This window comes from Rhineura floridana, chromosome 4 (assembly GCF_030035675.1).
Source record: "Rhineura floridana isolate rRhiFlo1 chromosome 4, rRhiFlo1.hap2, whole genome shotgun sequence".
In the NCBI taxonomy this organism is placed as follows: domain Eukaryota; kingdom Metazoa; phylum Chordata; class Lepidosauria; order Squamata; family Rhineuridae; genus Rhineura; species Rhineura floridana.
In genome coordinates, this window is record NC_084483.1 from 69,283,405 (window position 1) to 69,300,603 (window position 17,199).

At 40.7% G+C, this 17,199-nt stretch overlaps 1 protein-coding gene across 1 annotated transcript in view; it reads left to right on the forward strand.

Moving 5' to 3' along the window:
* Window positions 1-16,758, forward strand: part of SPACA1 (sperm acrosome associated 1) — a 54,305-nt gene extending 37,547 nt beyond the window's left edge. Inside the window, exons 6-7 of the mRNA XM_061626071.1 lie at window positions 13,393-13,513; window positions 14,616-16,758. Coding sequence (XP_061482055.1) covers window positions 13,393-13,513; window positions 14,616-14,835 — 341 coding nt within the window. The 3' untranslated portion in view covers window positions 14,836-16,758. The remainder of the gene's footprint in view (window positions 1-13,392; window positions 13,514-14,615) is intronic.
* The last annotated feature ends 441 nt before the right edge of the window (window positions 16,759-17,199 follow it).

Here is a 17,199-nt window from a genome sequence, read left to right on the forward strand (position 1 = left end):
TTAAGCCTACATTTATTTTGACTGTGCTATTTGCTCTAATGGAGACGTGCTTGCGTGCTGTAACTATTCCTATGTTAAACCTTTTTCTTAAGAATTATTTATTATCCTTTTAGAAAACTTTTAATCTTAATTCAAAACCTTGAAGCCCCTAATATTTAAATACCCCGTGTCCAAACCAAGTTCTATGCTACTTTGAAGGTTCTTAGGAGACAAAAGGGAAATCTGAGGCTGTGTGGTGGAACGAAGCCTTGTGGAAAAATAAAATCTTCACTTGGTGGCACTAAGAGTTGTAATGGGAAGGGTCAGCAAGAAGAGAGGAAGACTCTGACTTGGTTGGATCTCCCTTCCCCCATGACACAGGACCAGAGAAGATGGGGTGCTGTGACTGTGTCTCAGTAAGTGCTGAAAACAGTCTTCCCTTGAAATGGAGGGTTGGGGGTGCAGAAGAAGAAAACTGGATTAGCAAAACTTCCTGCTGCTTTGGCCTCTGCTAATGGTTCTTCATATAGTTAGAACCCCTATAATGACATTAGCTTGGAAACTCATTCTATGCACAATTGGACACTCTGTAAATAGAATCTCCTTTTGGTAGGAAGAAGCAGGAATTAATTCAAGTGATGACATCTTGCATTAAAAACCAAGGATTAGAAGGGGAGAAAGTTATGGGAGAATGGAATCAAGTAGTATGTAAATGATACAAAGTTGTGCCTGAAAGGAATCTGTCCCTGTAAAACAATATAACAGTTTTCTTGGTCAAAATGTGTGTTGCAGCAGTTTTTAGTATAGATTTGGGGGAACAGGGAAATTACTCATGTCAAAGGGGCAGGAATAAGGTACATGAGCAATTGCCCCCAATTTCCAGGTGGATGTTAGGATGAAGCTGGTATAAACGGAAAGCTATCCATAGCAAGCATTTTGCACAAGATTGATACATTTCTAATTAATCTTCTGTTGAGTCATTTATATTCATCACTTGGTGGGTTCTCTGGCTTTCAACAAAGTTTTAGACGGATAGCTCCTGCTTCTGCTTAGTACAAAACCGGGGGGGGGGACCACAACCACCTCTCAGTCTTTTCAATTTCTTCTGGCTACTACAAAGAAAATCACAGTCATTGTTAATTGGATTCTGCACCAGGCCTTTTCTACTGCACCACTGCGCTATTCCATACTCCAGCCTATTTTGGTTCTTAGCTTGCTTCTGACAAAACCAGTGACATAAGGCAGTTTATTCATGTTTTCTGATAATAGTTCTGCGTGGGAGGAAGTGTGTTGTAAGTGAAGGGGATGATTCTTCTCCTCTTGCCATGTGAAGAGAGAGCCAGACAAGAGCCAGAGTGTGCTGCTTGTTCCGTCACCCATGTGAGTGAGTGTGTTGGCAACAACAGGGGAGGAGGTGGAGGCAGCAGCTGGCCAGTTTTCAGAAATGGCAGCATCACCCACATGAACATGATACAGTTGGCTGTGCTGAGGCAATTTTTGCAGTGTAGTTTTCATTAATTCATTTCATTTCCTGTGCAGGCAAAGGCTATTGAATTGCAACACGTTGCCCTGTAAAGTGCATGTGACATCTGGCTGTGTTTGTCATTGCCTGATATATTATAAGGAATGTCAGTGATAGTGATGGTGTCTGGAGTACTGAGTATGCAGGAGTTCTGCTGCTGCTAAGAAATGGAACACTCTCACTTCATCTTTTTCAGAGGGCAGCAATACCAGGGCACCCTATTGTCTCCAAACCCTTTGCATGTCTTCCATTTTCCCATAGCTGATATCTACAATGGAAGGACTTGGGGCCCTAGTATATAGCCCAGGGAATGTGAAGACCTAGTTACTTGTAGTTTTCTTTACAAGGAAGGGGAAGCATTCCTGTGACAGGAAACAAGTTGAGAGCACAAATGGCACTGGACATCCTTCACTAACATTTGTCAAAAGCTAGTTGCTTCTCTGCCCGGTAGAGAAAGGGAAGCCATAGTTTTACAATGAGGATTTAAAGTCCTTGCAGTCCAGTGCAGCTCTAGTCCCCACTGACTAATGCAGAAGCAACTATTGTGTTGTTTTTGTCTATGTCCACTGTTAGGAACAGCGTGGCAGGCTAGAGGTATGATCACTGACTTTATCCATTAATGATCATTGGACCAATTTCCACATGCATTTGCAGAATAATTGCCACCACAAAACTACGTCCCCTGTAGTCACTTCAGTATTATTGTAAAAGCACTGTTCATATGTGGCACCCAGATCATCTGGGTACTTTTGTACCCTGTCTTTATTGGAAATGCATATTATCAGCTGAGAAGGTACTGCTGATTATTGAGGGAGTTGATTTTGGCCAGTTACTGATTTTCAGATAGCAACTTAACCAGAGCTTGGAAGTAACTAGTTACAAGCAACGAATTACTTGCAATTCATTACTTTTTGGAGTAATGAGTGGTTAATTCCTTTACATTTTGATTGTAATAGAACTAGGAGTAATTTTACTACTTTTGTGGAGTAATTGTAACGTTTCCAGAATGACTTTTGGGCATTACTTTTTTGGGGGGGGAGCAGGGGAAGTCTTCTGCTCCTCTGATTTATGGATGAAAATCATGTGCCTCAAACTGGGCTTCTCTGCAGCGTCGCTCTTTCCTCATGCTCTGTGGATGGGTAGGAGGTGACGAGGGAGGAGGCAGAGAGTGAGACGGGGTGGAGTGGAGAAAACAATTATTTTAAAAAATGGATAGTGGTGGTGAAGAATGGAGTGGAGGGGAAAAGGATCCGGAAGTCAAGAACATGGATAAAGGAGGAGAAGGAGGCAGCAGCAGAATGGAGATAAAGAACTGTGGAGGTGAAAGATGACGTGTGTGTGTGTGTGTGTGTGTGTGTGTGTGTGTGTGAGAGAGAGAGAGAGAGAGAGAGAGAGAGAGAGAGAGAAAACTGTGTTTGCACTTAGCACACAAAGTGGCCTCCACCACCCTCTCTGGCTACTGTGCTGTATTTTAACTTTTTTGCATCTCGGGAAAACGTTTGCTTGAGTGAGTGTCCATTAGTTGGTGGCAGGGCAGGGTCTGGGAGGTAGTTAAGTGAGAGAGATTATGCTGGCTGGCTGAGTGGGGGGGGGTTGCACTTGGTTTGACATGCAAAGATCTGAGTAGTGGCCTCAGCCTCCCTCCCCACCTCCCTTACCAGCGGAGAGACCACCATTGCTATCTTATAAATAAAAATAATTATTCTGCTACCTCTGTATGTTTGTTTATTTTTAATATTGTTTTAGACTACTTAGACGTGCAGCAGCCAAGGCCAGCACCTTGTAGGCGTTTTTTTTAAAGTAACTGAAATGTAATTGTGATTACTTTGGAGGAAAAGTAATCAGTTACTTTCAGAGCAATCGCTACGGTAATTACTACTTTTTTGGGCCATGTAACTAACTGTAATTTATTACTTTTTAAAAGTAATCTTCCAAGCCCTGAACTTAACTATGTGAAACCAGATTGGCAATTTCTCTGTAAAACGCAAATGAGAGGCTTCCCATTCATCAGTCATGACTCATACCTAGTTGTGTCACTAGAGTACCATCTTATCATGTAAGGTGTAAAAGAATCATGTAGCCCTAATGGGTGTTGGGGCCACTAAGTGTTATTAGTTTAATAGATGTCTCTTTGAGAGCCAAACGAGACAAGACACTATTCACACAATTAACAATTTTATGAATGGCTTTTAAAATGTAAATAGCTGATATGGGTGCCCCAGTCTGGATCAGGACCCTAACAGGGACCATCTTCATGCAGCCCATAGTTAAATTATGGAATTCTTAGAATAATAGAATAGTAGAGTTGGAAGGGGCCTATAAGGCTATCAACCCCCTGCTCAGTGCAGGAATCCAACTATAGAATCATAGAACAGTAGAGTTGGAAGGGGCCTATAAGGCCATCATTTCCAACAAAAGCTAAGTTAGCAGAGGATAATTTTGATCCATTGACCTCTGGGTTATGGGCCCAGCACAGTTCTGCTGTGCCACTCTGCTTGACAAAATAAGATGCTGCCGCCGAAGCTATAGGTAACTCCCACAAGAGGCAGTGATAGCCACCAACTTGGATTGCTTAACAGAACATTAGACAAATTCATGGAGGATAAGGGTATCAGTGGCTACTAGCCATAATGGCTGTGCTCTGCCACCATTGTATGCTTCTGAAAACCAGTTGCTGGAGGCTGTGGGAGGGGACAGTGCTATTTCACTCAGGTCATGCTTGCGGGCTTCCCATGGGCATCTGGTTGGTCACTGTGAGAACAGGATGCTAGACTATATGGGCCACTGGCTCTTCTTATGTTCCAGCTTGGGCATACTACACCAAACATTTGCATTTGTGCCACTGGAAGCTTTTTTCCAATGCAAATAGCACATGTGGGGGAATGATCTAGATTAGGCCTGCAGCAGAGTTTCAGCCCACTCCCAGTCTCCATGCTCCAGATCGAAGTACTGTTCCAGATCAGATACTGGTGGGAGTTAAGAAATGAGAAAATGCTGCAGGACAATTATTCAAAGTGTGGGTATTTGTGATGAAGAGCACAATGAAGAGCAGAACAGTAATTTCTTTATCTGTAAAAACATCCTGAGAGCCTAAGGTACGTACAGCCAAAGTTGTTTGGCTGAATCAGCATTTTAACTGGCTATAGGACGTGAGGCAGCTTCACCAAGTATTTCTTAATACCAAACCCACATAGTGTTGCCTTAATGGTAACAAAGCCTTTACCATCAATTAACAAGTAGCTGAGTTATTTAATATATCTATATTGTACTGTAGTTCTAGCTGTGAAGCCTCCTGTTCTGACTGGCTGAACTGAAGCGATCTGACAGAATGTGCATAAACATTTCACCTGCTCAGGGAACAAAAATTGTCAGAATGTTCACAATCTAGTTTCTGTGTGGAAAGGGGAAATTATCAGATTGACTGGTATTAAAACCTGGAACAGCCTGTAGGGTAGGAAGTAATTTGAGGTAGGCTGAGAACTGGGATTAAGAGGTAAAGAACCTAAGTGGCAGGAATTGCAGAGGTAAGGTAGCTAATACAAAGTATATAATGAACTGTGGAAGAGAGATGGAAGACAAGGAAACATGAGGAGAAAGACCCAAGGCAGGAATGGACTGATGAGATAATGGAGCCCTGAAGAAACAGCACACTTCATGTTGGGAGTCCCTGGATGCTATGTTGGCTGTGGGAAGAGACAGAAGTGCTATGGAGGATGGCTGAAATAGAAAGACAAAAGGAAGTGAGCAAACTAGTCAGTGGAATGAAAAATAGAGACCTGCAGAAACAATGGACGGTGACAATCTTGAGTTGAAGAAAAAAGATCCAAAGAGAAAGTAGAACTGGGGCAAAGCCTAGCATATGTCCCGGGGACTGAAGGGGCTATGCATCATTGGTAGGCAAGGAAGGCTTAGAGGCTCAGAGCCAGGTACCCAAGGGGGCATATTGATACTTGTCATGCAGCATGTCAGTAGTATTATTAGCCACAAAGAACCAGAAGAAAAACACAGTAATGTGATATTTTTATTGATTGTTAGAAGTGCTGAAAGAGCATTTTTTTCAGCTATTGCTGTTTAAATAAAAAATATGTCGAAGTAGCTAAGAAGTGCTGCATCAAAAAAGTGGGGCAACTCCTCAGAATGATGAGAATGATGATCAAGACAGAAACCTTTCAAATGATTTTGAAAGAACATACTCTCAGTGAACTATTCCAACAAGATAGCGGAATAAAGGCCAAAGCACATGTTAAATTAGTGACATAGCAGGTGTGTGTGTGTTCTCTTTGCCCCCTGCTATGATTCCAATTCAGATTTGGTCCCTCACACCTGCAATTTGCTGGGGGGGGACGGACGGACAAGGGACTTCTAATCAGTTCAATGTGAACTCTTTTTTTACTATGCAAATGAGAACCTCTCAGAGTCAGAGCTTAAAGCTTCTCCTCCCCATGCTAGCAATCTATGTTTTAAAACAACGTAAAAGCACAGATACATAGCTAATGTAACACATAGTTTGGCCTTAAGATCTTCTTGCCCTGAAAGTGACACAACAAAATACGTGGACATAGTGTACTTAGACTTTCAAAAAGCGTTTGACAAGGTACCTCACCAAAGACTTCTGAGGAAGCTTAGCAGTCATGGAATAAGAGGAGAGGTCCTCTTGTGGATAAGGAATTGGTTAAGAAGCAGAAAGCAGAGAGTAGGAATAAATGGACAGTTCTCCCAATGGAGGGCTGTAGAAAGTGGAGCCCCTCAAGGATTGGTATTGGGACCTGTACTTTTCACCTTGTTCATTAATGACCTAGAAAGGAGTGAGCAGTGAAGTGGCCAAGTTTGCTGACGATACTAAATTGTTCAGGGTTGTTAAAACAAAAAGGGATTGCGAAGAGCTCCAAAAAGACCTCTGCAAACTGAGTGAATGGGCGGAAAAATGGCAAATGCAATTCATATAAACAAGTGTAAAATTATGCATATTGGAACAAAAAATCTGAATTTCACATATACGCTCATGGGGTCTGAACTGGTAGTGACCGACCAGGAGAGAGACCTTGGGGTTGTAGTGGACAGCACGATGAAAATGTCGACCCAGTGTGCAGCAGCTGTGAAAAAGGCAAATTCCATGCTAGAGATAATTAGGAAAGGTATTGAAAAAAAACAGCCGATATCATAATGCCGTTGTATAAATCTATGGTGCGGCTGCATTTGGAATACTGTGTACAGTTCTGGTCGCCTCATCTCAAAAAGGATATTATAGAGTTGGAAAAGGTTCAGAAGAGGGCAACCAGAATGATCAAGGGGATGGAGCGACTCCCTTATGAGGAAAGGTTGCAGCATTTGGGGCTTTTTAGTTTAGAGAAAAGGCGGGTCAGAGGAGACATGATAGAAGTGTATAAAATTATGCATGGCACTGAGAAAGTGGATAGATAAAAGTTTTTCTCCCTCTTTCATAATACTAGAACTCGTGGACATTCAAAGAAGCTGGATGTCAGAAGATTCAGGATAGACAAAAGGAAGTACTTCTCTACTCAGCGCATAGTTAAACTATGGAATTTGCTCCCACAAGATGCAGTAATGGCCACCAGCTTGGATGGCTTTAAAAGAAGATTAGACAAATTCATGGAGGACAGGGCTATCAATGGCTACTAGCCATGATGGCTGTGCTCTGCCACCCTAGTCAGAGGCAGCATGCTTCTGAAAACCAGTTGCCGGAAGCCTCAGGAGGGGAGAGTGTTCTTGCACTCAGGTCCTGCCTGCAGGCTTCCCCCAGGCACCTGATTGGCCACTGTGAGAACAGGATGCTGGACTAGATGGGCCACTGGCCTGATCCAGCAGGCTCTTCTTATGTTCTTATGTTAGGCATGTGACACAGTGTTATACATTTTCTATTTTGAGCATAATTTTAAGCCATCGTCCCCTCTTTTTTGGCTTCTTGCCCTTGTGGTGTGGCCTCCCCCTTTAATATTTTAGGATGCTTAACCCTGTAACATTGAGGTACATAGAAAACATTGATTTGATTGTTTCCATTAATGCAGTCCTTCCCATGCTATCCCTCTTCTAATAATAAAATAACTTTGATAATTATGGAACAAAAATCTATCCTGGTGTTTTGTTGTAACAACACTGGCATTGTTTATAGAAGGGGACTGTTTTCATTGAACTATGAGAATGTAGTATTGTAAACTAGGTCAATCTCGCTTGCTAGATTATTTCATAGTATTTACAGTAGTGTTTAGAAGCAGAAATTCATTATGCTACCTCCTATACTAGCAGACATTTCCTGCCTCCTACCAGAATCTTATGATTGTGTTGTTTATGTGCCTTCAAGTTGATTATGACTTATGGCGACCCTATGAATCAGCGATCTCCAACAGCATCTGTCGTGAACCACCCTGTTCAGATCTTGTAAGTTCAGGTCTGTGGCTTCCTTGATAGAATCAATCCATCTCTTGTTTGGCCTTCCTCTTTTTCTACTCCCTTCTGTTTTTCCCAGCATTATTGTCTTTTCTAGTGAAACATGTCTTCTCATTATGAGTATGATAAACTCAGTTTCATCATTTTAGCTTCTAATGGTAGTTCTGGTTTAATTTGTTCTAGCACCCAATTATTTGTCTTTTCGCAGTCCATGGTATGTGCAAAGCTCTCCTCCAACACATTTCAAATGAGCTGATTTTTCTCTTACCTGCTTTTTTCACTGGCCAACTTTCACATCCATACATAGAGATCGGGAATACCATCGTCTGAATGATCCTGACTTTAGTGTTCAGTGGTAAGAGATATTCAGAGGTAGTTTACCATTGCCTTCCTCTGTTTGGATGCATCTTAGTCTGGTATCTCAGCCTTGGGTGCCCCTGCTAGGAGTAGCCTCTTGGTCTAGACTTCTGACAGCATTGCTCTCAGCTTCTTCGACACTCTCAAACCCCCTCACCACGTTAAGGTGTGCATCCTAGAGGGGGTCTTATGATTTGGGCGACCTTAAGAAGAAGACTTGGAGGAGTCCCTGTGTACTACTGTATAGTTAAAAATCCTACTTCAGTCCTATTGCTCTAAAAGTGCAGGATTGTGTTCTGCTAGCAACACTAAATTGTAGTTTCAGCTCAGAAGATATCTAATAGAGCAGGGATTCCCACACTGTGGTCTGTGGACCACTAGTGGTCTGCAAGATTCATTCAGGTGGTCCATGGCATGTCTATTAAAAATATAATTAAAAACCATACAGTACCAAGCACAGCACATTACAATTGCTACAACAGGCAGAAAAAATCATTAAGTGGTCCACCAATACCCTCAGCAATTTTCAAGTGGTCTGTGGAGGGGGGATGGTGCCAGACACCCCGATGCAGCCAGTATGCGTTTAAAATGGCCCAGCTGCCCATCTCCTGCTTTGTCATGTCAGCGCACTAGTGCTTTGCATGCACACACTTTTGCATGTGCTGACGTAGAAACGGAGGCGAAGCAGCCAAGCCTATTTGAAGCCTGTGCCAGCTGCATTGGAGGATGCTATTTGGGAGGGTGGAGCTCCGTGATCTGTGTTAGCATTGAGTTGCGAGGCATGATTTACAGCCTGGGGTAAGGGGTTAGTGTGTGCTGCAAATCATTCCTGCAACCTGACACTGGAGGAGCTCCACCCTCCTAGGGGCCTTTCTGAGCCCCAGGGGCCCTCGGGCCCATGGCTGCCCACTGGTGCCGGGCCTGAGGGGGAAGCTTGGGGACCATGTCACTAAATATGAATACACACACACACACAGTATGTTCATCACATTTTAAATTTGACGTTTGTTAGTAACTTTTGAAATACTACTGAGAAACACACAGCATCTTCAGAAGCAGTTATATGCTTCTTATATTTAACTACTTACCTGGTTGCCACAGGCAGCAAGAACTTTCATGAAGGTGGGTGAGGTCACTTCCAGATGGCCTGTTTAATGAACATTAAGCCTGATGTTTGTGGAGAAATTAGACAATGTCAGGTATTTAATGTGCATTCATCGTGATTTGTTCATGGAGAGATTAGATGATATTGCATCAATCAAGTGTTATCCCATCCTTTCCAGTACATTTTCCCATCACTTTCCTTTCTCACAAAAACTCTGATCTTCTGGTTTAATTCTGCAGCTTGAGTTTGCTGGGATGTGATTGAATCCTACCAGAAATAATGGCAATCTGGAAAACTCAGTGTAAATGGAAGAGAAGGGAAAGATTGCTTATCTGGGATCCCAGTTGGCTGCAGAGTAGGAATGGAAGGACTGTCAAATTCAGTTCTCTGTTTCTCATTTTTCCAGTCTTAAATCCAGTTCTTCACATTTCTGCAGCAATTTGGGTTCTTTGTTTTTAAATAATCCTCATGGAAATTCTTCAGCATATTAATGCAAATTTCTTGTAATAAATACATTTTTATACAGTTTTGACTATGTACACATTTTTCCTCATATAATGCATTTATATAATGCTCTTACTGGGAGGAAGGGTGGGATATAAATTTCATATTAAATACATAATTTATGTATGTTATTTTCTTTAATATGTTCATTTTTATACACATTTAAGCCTAATATATGCATTTTTTAAAACATTGGTTGGTTGGAGAACAACACTGCAAAATTCAAATAACTGAAAATTTTGAAGAATGCCTGTATTTTGGTTCTCATATTGTTTTGGAAAGAGCAAATTTGATAGATTTGGCTTTATATCAAATAACCTAATTTCTCTGCCATCCCTACTGCAGAGGAAAGGACTTTCTTCTTCCCTGCAGCCAGCATGCAGTGGACTGGTGGAGAGATGGATCACTCTATTTCTCCTACACCAGTCCTCTCCCTTTCCTTGCTGGTCCTAGTGTGGGAGACAATTCATCACTTCTCTGTCAATCTGTATCCCTGGTAACTCCTGGTGATGGAATTCTGGTTAAAAATGTGCCTTTTTTCCAAAATGCATTGGGCTCACAATAAATATGATTTTGTAGCAACTGAAGTTTCCTTCCTTTTTTTAACGTAATAAGAGCCTGCTGGATCAGGCCAATGGCCCATCTGGTCCAGCATCCTGTTCTCACAGTGGCCAACCATATGCCTAAGGGAAGCCCGCAAGCAGGACTTGAGCACAACAGCCACTTTTGCCTCCAGCAGTTTCCAGTAACTGGTATTTGTCAAGCAAGACCTGAGCACAAGAGTACTCCCGTCTCCTGTAGTTTTCAGCAACTTGTCACAAGCATACTGCCTCCAGCTATGGAGGCAGAGCATAGCCATCATGACTAGTAGCCACTGATAGCCATATTCTCCATGTATTTGTCTAATCCTCTTTTTTTTAAGCTATCCAAGTGGGTGGCCATCACTGCCTCCTGTGGAAGTGAATTCCATACTTTAACTATGTGCTGTGTGAGAACGAAATTATAACTCATCAGGCTTTTGCTCAGGCCTTTGCTTTTCATTTTCTATCATTAGAGGCCTGAATTATTAAGATGCGTCACAATGCAGCATAAAAGCAGAAGTAGTTAAAGCAGGCACCGAAACAAGGGACAAAAGAAGTTGTGGTCAGACAGAGAAATATTTCTTAATATGCTTATCAGTTTTAAGGACAAGCCTCACGCAGCTGGTATAAGCTGACTGCGTGATAGTGGGAGGGTACCAACCTGGCACGTGAAGGGGCAGGGCAGAAACGTGTAAGGTGACCACTCAAAATTGTGTAAGATACTACTATGTATGGTTATAAGGTGTGCTTTTTGGCTTTGACATATGTATGACTTGTAATTCCTTTATAAAGCTGCTTGACATATCTTGGGTAGAGACGGTCATGCTGACCCCTCTCCAAATGATCCATTGGTTTATGTAATCTATCCATCTTCTCCCAGGCATTTTAGCATGTGTTTTAAATTGTGTTTTAAATTGTTTTTAAAAGATGTTTTTTTTAATTTGTATATTTGTTTTAATGTTTTTAGTTATTGTAAACCGCCCAGAAAGCTTCGGCTATAGGGCGGTATATAAACACAATAAATAAATAAATAAACTCTGGAGCACAAACAATTGACTGGAGAGTTCCTTCCACATGTGTGAAAAATACTTTTTTGTCTGTCCTGAATCTTCATCTTCATTGGATGTCCACAAGTTCTAGTGTTATGAAAGAGGGAGAAAAGCTTTTCTCCATCCACTTTTTCCATGCCATGCATAATTTTATACATTTCTATAATGTCATATTTTATTTGCCTTTTCTCTAAGCCAAAAAGTGCCAAATGCTGCAACCTGTGATCGTAGGGGAGTCACTCCATCCCCTTGATCATTTTGGTTGCCCTTTTCTGAACCTTTTCCAGCTCTACAATATCCTTTTTTTAGATGAAGCAACCAGAACTGTACACAGTATTCCAAATACCATAGATTTGTATAACAGTATTTAAATTAATTAACCTTTTAATCAATCTTAATTAATCTTCACCAAATTTAGTCTTTCTAGGTATCATTGGCATATTGGAATAAAACCGTTACAAGTATAGTGGAATTTTGAATATATAGGGGATGACTTGATATATTTTTTGGGGGGGGGGTTGTCCAGTAATTCCATCTCTCAGCAATTCTGTGCTCACTGAGATGTTATTTTAATTTTGTCTATACCTGTCTTTGGGTGCATCACTGTTCCTGCCCCCTGGAAATCAGTGCAACTGGGGTAACATTCACAATGGGGAAGCCACCGCATGAAGAGCTGCTCCCTATTGGTTTCGATGTGATCAGGATCCCCAATCATGCAGGGGTCCCAGCCACATGGAATCCTGTGTTCCAGGAGTTGCTCATCAAGAGGCTTCCCTGGTGTGGAGGTCCATGCCTGGACATGGAAGTTCAAGACTGGTATGGGCCAGTTGCACAACCGCATTTCCTGATAATTGTGTGGAATCCCTCCTCTTCATGAGATTAATATTCAAAGGGGTTTTTGGTGTACAAGACACAACCTTTTTCTTTTATACACAATTCACATTTCTAGATGACTACAAAATATCTGTGCAGCAAAGTCCTTTTTCTATATCTCTGTCACAAAACACAAACAACCAAAGTCTTTACAGGAAGATCAGACATCATTAAAAACTGCCCTAAATAAATGAGACACATTCAGTGTAGCCAGGAGGGGGGGAAGAGGGGTGCTTAATCATGGCAGAGAATGGTGTCTGAAAGCTTCCTTTGTTCATTTTATCTAGTTTTCTGTACTAAGTCATCAACAAGTGGGTACAGCACTCTTCAAGACTTTCTTCTGTTTCTCTCCTAGTGATTCTTTGGATGTACCCCTTGAAATTTTACTGTTTCAAGCTACATGTATTATTTCACTAGTTATGATGATCAGCATTTTATTTACATAATCTATCTTAACCTTCCACTCATTAAAATTTTATATAAGCATTTTAAAGGTCTATCACAATATAGTGTCTGTCTTTTTAAAAACAGAAGTACTGTTCTAAGTTCTTGTGCTTATTTACTTGTTTAGTTTCTCCATGTCAGTTCTTTTTAATTTCTGCTTAATCCTACCCAGCGTGTTGCAGTCTTTCACACTGTGCATAGAACAATACATAGTATTCTCAGATTTGTTTTGCTCAAGGTAATAATACACAAGGGCCTGCCTTGTAGTGTATCTGCCTACTAAAAGATGCACCTTTGTACAGTTTAGAATTGCTTTGTTACATTTTATAGAAATATACACAACTTTCTTCTTCCATGATACCTAGAACTTTTTAGTTAGACACTGATGCAGTGTAAAATAGTGTACTATGTAATATAAGCCCCCCTTTTTTGCATTTTCCAAATTTTTTGCAAGTATAAATTGCTATCTGGCACTTAAAGGGAGTGGGAAAATTAAGGCCATTTTCTTATTTTTGTCATTTTTAGAATTCTGTTTAATAGTACGTTTCTATAATAAGTTTATCTTTTTTTTAGAATTAGAAACAAGACGGTTGAAGAAGCCAAGCACAGATATAGTACTGGTGTTTGTCCTCATAACTGGAGTTATTGTTTGTGTTGGTGTGGTCTTTGCAATAATCTTCATCATTCTTAATTGGTACGTAGGCAACACCTAAGTCTAAATTAAGTTAGGTTTTGCCGTTGGGTAACTACTAACTTTCACTAAAAAAAAAAAAAAAAGCCAAGTGTAGCACTGATCAGGAGAGGTTATGTGATAATGTGTGAACTCCAAAAGCTATGTGCATTACATGCAAGTACAAATAAGGCCAGGGGAGGCACTAGCACAGACACGATCTCTGGCAATGTGGGGCAAAAACAGGATTTTTAACAGTGCCAGCTATAGACATCTTCACACTTAAGGTAAAAAGTCAAGATGACACACACAAGTCCCTTGCTCACTTATATAGAGAGGTGTCCCTCTCAGGAATCTGTCTCCCAAAACAGCTTTTTCTTGTAGCTTCCTTTATAAGGCTTGCCTGGGGTTTCCAGATGTAGTCATGAAGCAGATAAAACTGGGATGGATGCATGGATGCATGGATGGATGGATGGATGGATGGATGCTGAGGAAAGGCATTGCAAAACTTTGAGGAGATCTTTAGGGGAAGTAGCTTAATGGGAAGAGGAACTGTTCCAGACACAGGAAGCATGGTGGCAGATTACACACAGAGAAATGGGAGAAAGGGAGCTGCTGATAGCAAATTAGGTTATGAGGAATGGAAAGAGTGAGAAATAGAATAAGGGGAAATGAGGGAAGAGAGCATTAGAAGTGGAGAGGTCAAGAGTTTAAATGTTAATACTGGATAGAGTGACATTTGAAGAATGGCTTAAAAGCATTACTTTCATTTTAATGTGATAAGGTTTGTGCCATAGTATACTGTTTGTTTGGCTGAAGAAAGACAGTAGTTTTTTAGAGAAAGGAGAAAGGCCAAGCTGTAGTGGTAGAGCTTTGCATGCAAAAGGTCTCTGGCTCAGTCCCTAGCATCTTCAGATAGAAGTGTGAAAGACTCATACTTTTCCCTCTAGTGAACAAGGTTCACAGGTAAAATCGTTTTGATAAGAGGGCAACAGCGGGACAAAAGAAAAATGTGTGTACACCATGTAAAGTGATTCCTCCCTCAACCTATGTTTAAGTCTTTTAAAGAGTACTTTCCGTCTTCAGTGTGATTTGTTTTATTATTTGATTGTGGCTTATCTTGTAGGGCTGCTGTAAAAATGTTCTGGCAAACAAAAGTTTGGAGAAGCAGAGATGAACCAAGCTCAAGTTCATTGAGAACCTCATCAGGGCAGTTTCCCACAGCAGATACATCTCAGATATCACAACTAGAAAACACCGCACCAGAACCGGGTTCCTACCAGGAGTGGAATGCACCACCAGGAGGAGGAGGAGGAGAAGGAGACGGAGACAAGGGGACTTATTAGAAAAGAGAGATTATTTTATAAAAGGGAGAGATTAAAGTATGCTCAAAATATTCAGAGTACCAGGTCTGAGAAGTGCTTTTTGCTGCTCTGATTGTGCTTGGTTGTGAACAGTGAGACAGTAGTCTGTGAAACAGCATCAACCAGACTTAGACTGATTTCTGATTAGTGTGGTTCACCAGGAACCTGTGCCTTTCTGTGCTCTTCAAAACCCAATGTGAGATGTTTTCATGTTACCAAAAGTGCACAATAAAATACATTGGCACTCCAATTCTAAATATTTATGCTGGTGTATCAATCTGTGACATATTTCATGCTTTGTGAGATTGTGATGGTAGAATTGGGTTGCAGTCCAAATCCCTGATCCACAATGCTAGAGGGGGCTAGGATTCAGAAGACATCCCTACCCACTGGCCTTCTGGAACACATGGCAGAAGCAATGCTACTACAAGTGGTGTGTGTTCCCCCCCCCCATGGTAGCCAGCAAGGGCCATGAAATGGAGCATTTCAAGGGAGGAACTGGGCCACCCAAGAATTTGTTTGATCCTAATCTCATCTGGGTTTCTATGCTGTGACATCCTGGAGCTGGCACAGCCAAAAATGTGGATTTAACTGCCCACCTTTCCATCTTGGCTAGTGGGCACAGCAGAGTTTTGCATGAGATGGTGGCTTCACCATCCTGTTCTGCCCCACTGCTCCCTGGCCAGAGTTAAAATTGCTCTGTTACTGATATATGATATTCCAAGAAATTTCATGCTGGCACAGGCGCATGCAGGCCACAATCCAGTACAGGCCTTTGCACCTCTTAAACCATATAAAATCAATGGGCCTAAATGCATTTAACTGTCAATTGGATTGCAGCATTGAGGTGTAGCAGCCTATATGAAGACTACTTCATATAGTGACACTTAGCCTGTCATCAGCCTTTCTCACTCAGCTGGAATGATATAACCGCAGGGCAGTCCAGGTACAGTAACTTTAGTTAGTGTAGAAGAGGGAGGGAGAAATGTTATACGTTCCCAAATTTGGACAAAAAGATTTGTAGCTGAAAATAACTGTTTGCGTAGGTAAAAGGATATAAGCCTGTATACTCAATTTCCTTTAATAAATTCCCTTTTCTGACAGCACATTTTTATAGATCAGGTTGAGCCTGTCTTTGAATTCATGAGTCTAGAACTATTAAATAGTAAAAATATATCAGTTTCAATTTTGCATAATGCAGAACATCTGGGAAGAATAGGCTGTTGAAAGTAGCAACTATTGTAGTTTAGTGGAACTCAAAGTAGCTGTGGCATTAACAGCTGTGCTAAAAAATTTATAAGAGTTGTGCCAAAAACACAAAACTGTAGATAGAACTGGTTTTCAGTAACCAGAAAGCTCATTATTAAACATTTGTTCATTTTAAAAAAGGGAGCTCATCGATGGAAATAAACCTTATGTGTTTTCCCAAGTTCAGATATTGGTGCAGATGTTCTAATTGCACTCCCTGTGTCTCTTTAAAAGAGCTTATCAACAGTTTTCATAACTTTGTTTTTATTTTATTTTATTTTATTTAAAAAAGGAACACTACTGCTCATAAAACTCTGCATTTAAAACTGGCATGTGCTTATCTAATTAATCTTTGGCATCCAAATAAAAATATAGTAATATTGGTATCACTGAAATGTGCACTGCTTTATTGTGTCATTTAAAAAATGAATAAAACATCCTAACATTCAAAAGGAAAATATAGGTAGGAAAAGAGCACAGAAAATGATTGTGACAGTGCTACCTGCCTGCTTAATTAGATGATAAATATTTTGATGTAGTCAAGGCCAAAACCTGTTAGTCAACTTGATGTTTATGTCAATGCAATGTTATTAATTTACTTTTTTTTCTTACAAAATGTTTGTGGTTGAAGGAGACTGTGCATTACAAAAAATTAAAATGGCAAAAATATAAATTATGAATCCATTTTGTACAACTTTCCAGATATTAATAAGCTGGTGAACTTTGTATGTGCAAACTTCGAAAAACATTCAAAAGGCTATAACTTTTGAAAATTGAAATGAGGGGATGGGTGGGGCTGATTGGAATTGTACTCCAAAACATCTGGAGGGCACCAGGTTGTGGAAGGTTAGCTTATCACAACCTCCTGCTAAAATGGTCGAAAAAATAACACTTTTAAAGAACTGCTAACAATTCAAAAACAATTCAAAAATTTCTATTGGCAAATCCAGCAGAATTTGTAAATGTGTGTATAAAGAAGACTATAAACTGCCTGACAGAAATGCACATATAAGATGCATGACCATATACCTAATTCCTGAGAAAAGAATGACAGATCTCTGCTGTGGGAAAGTGTGTATATGCAATATGAATTATTAT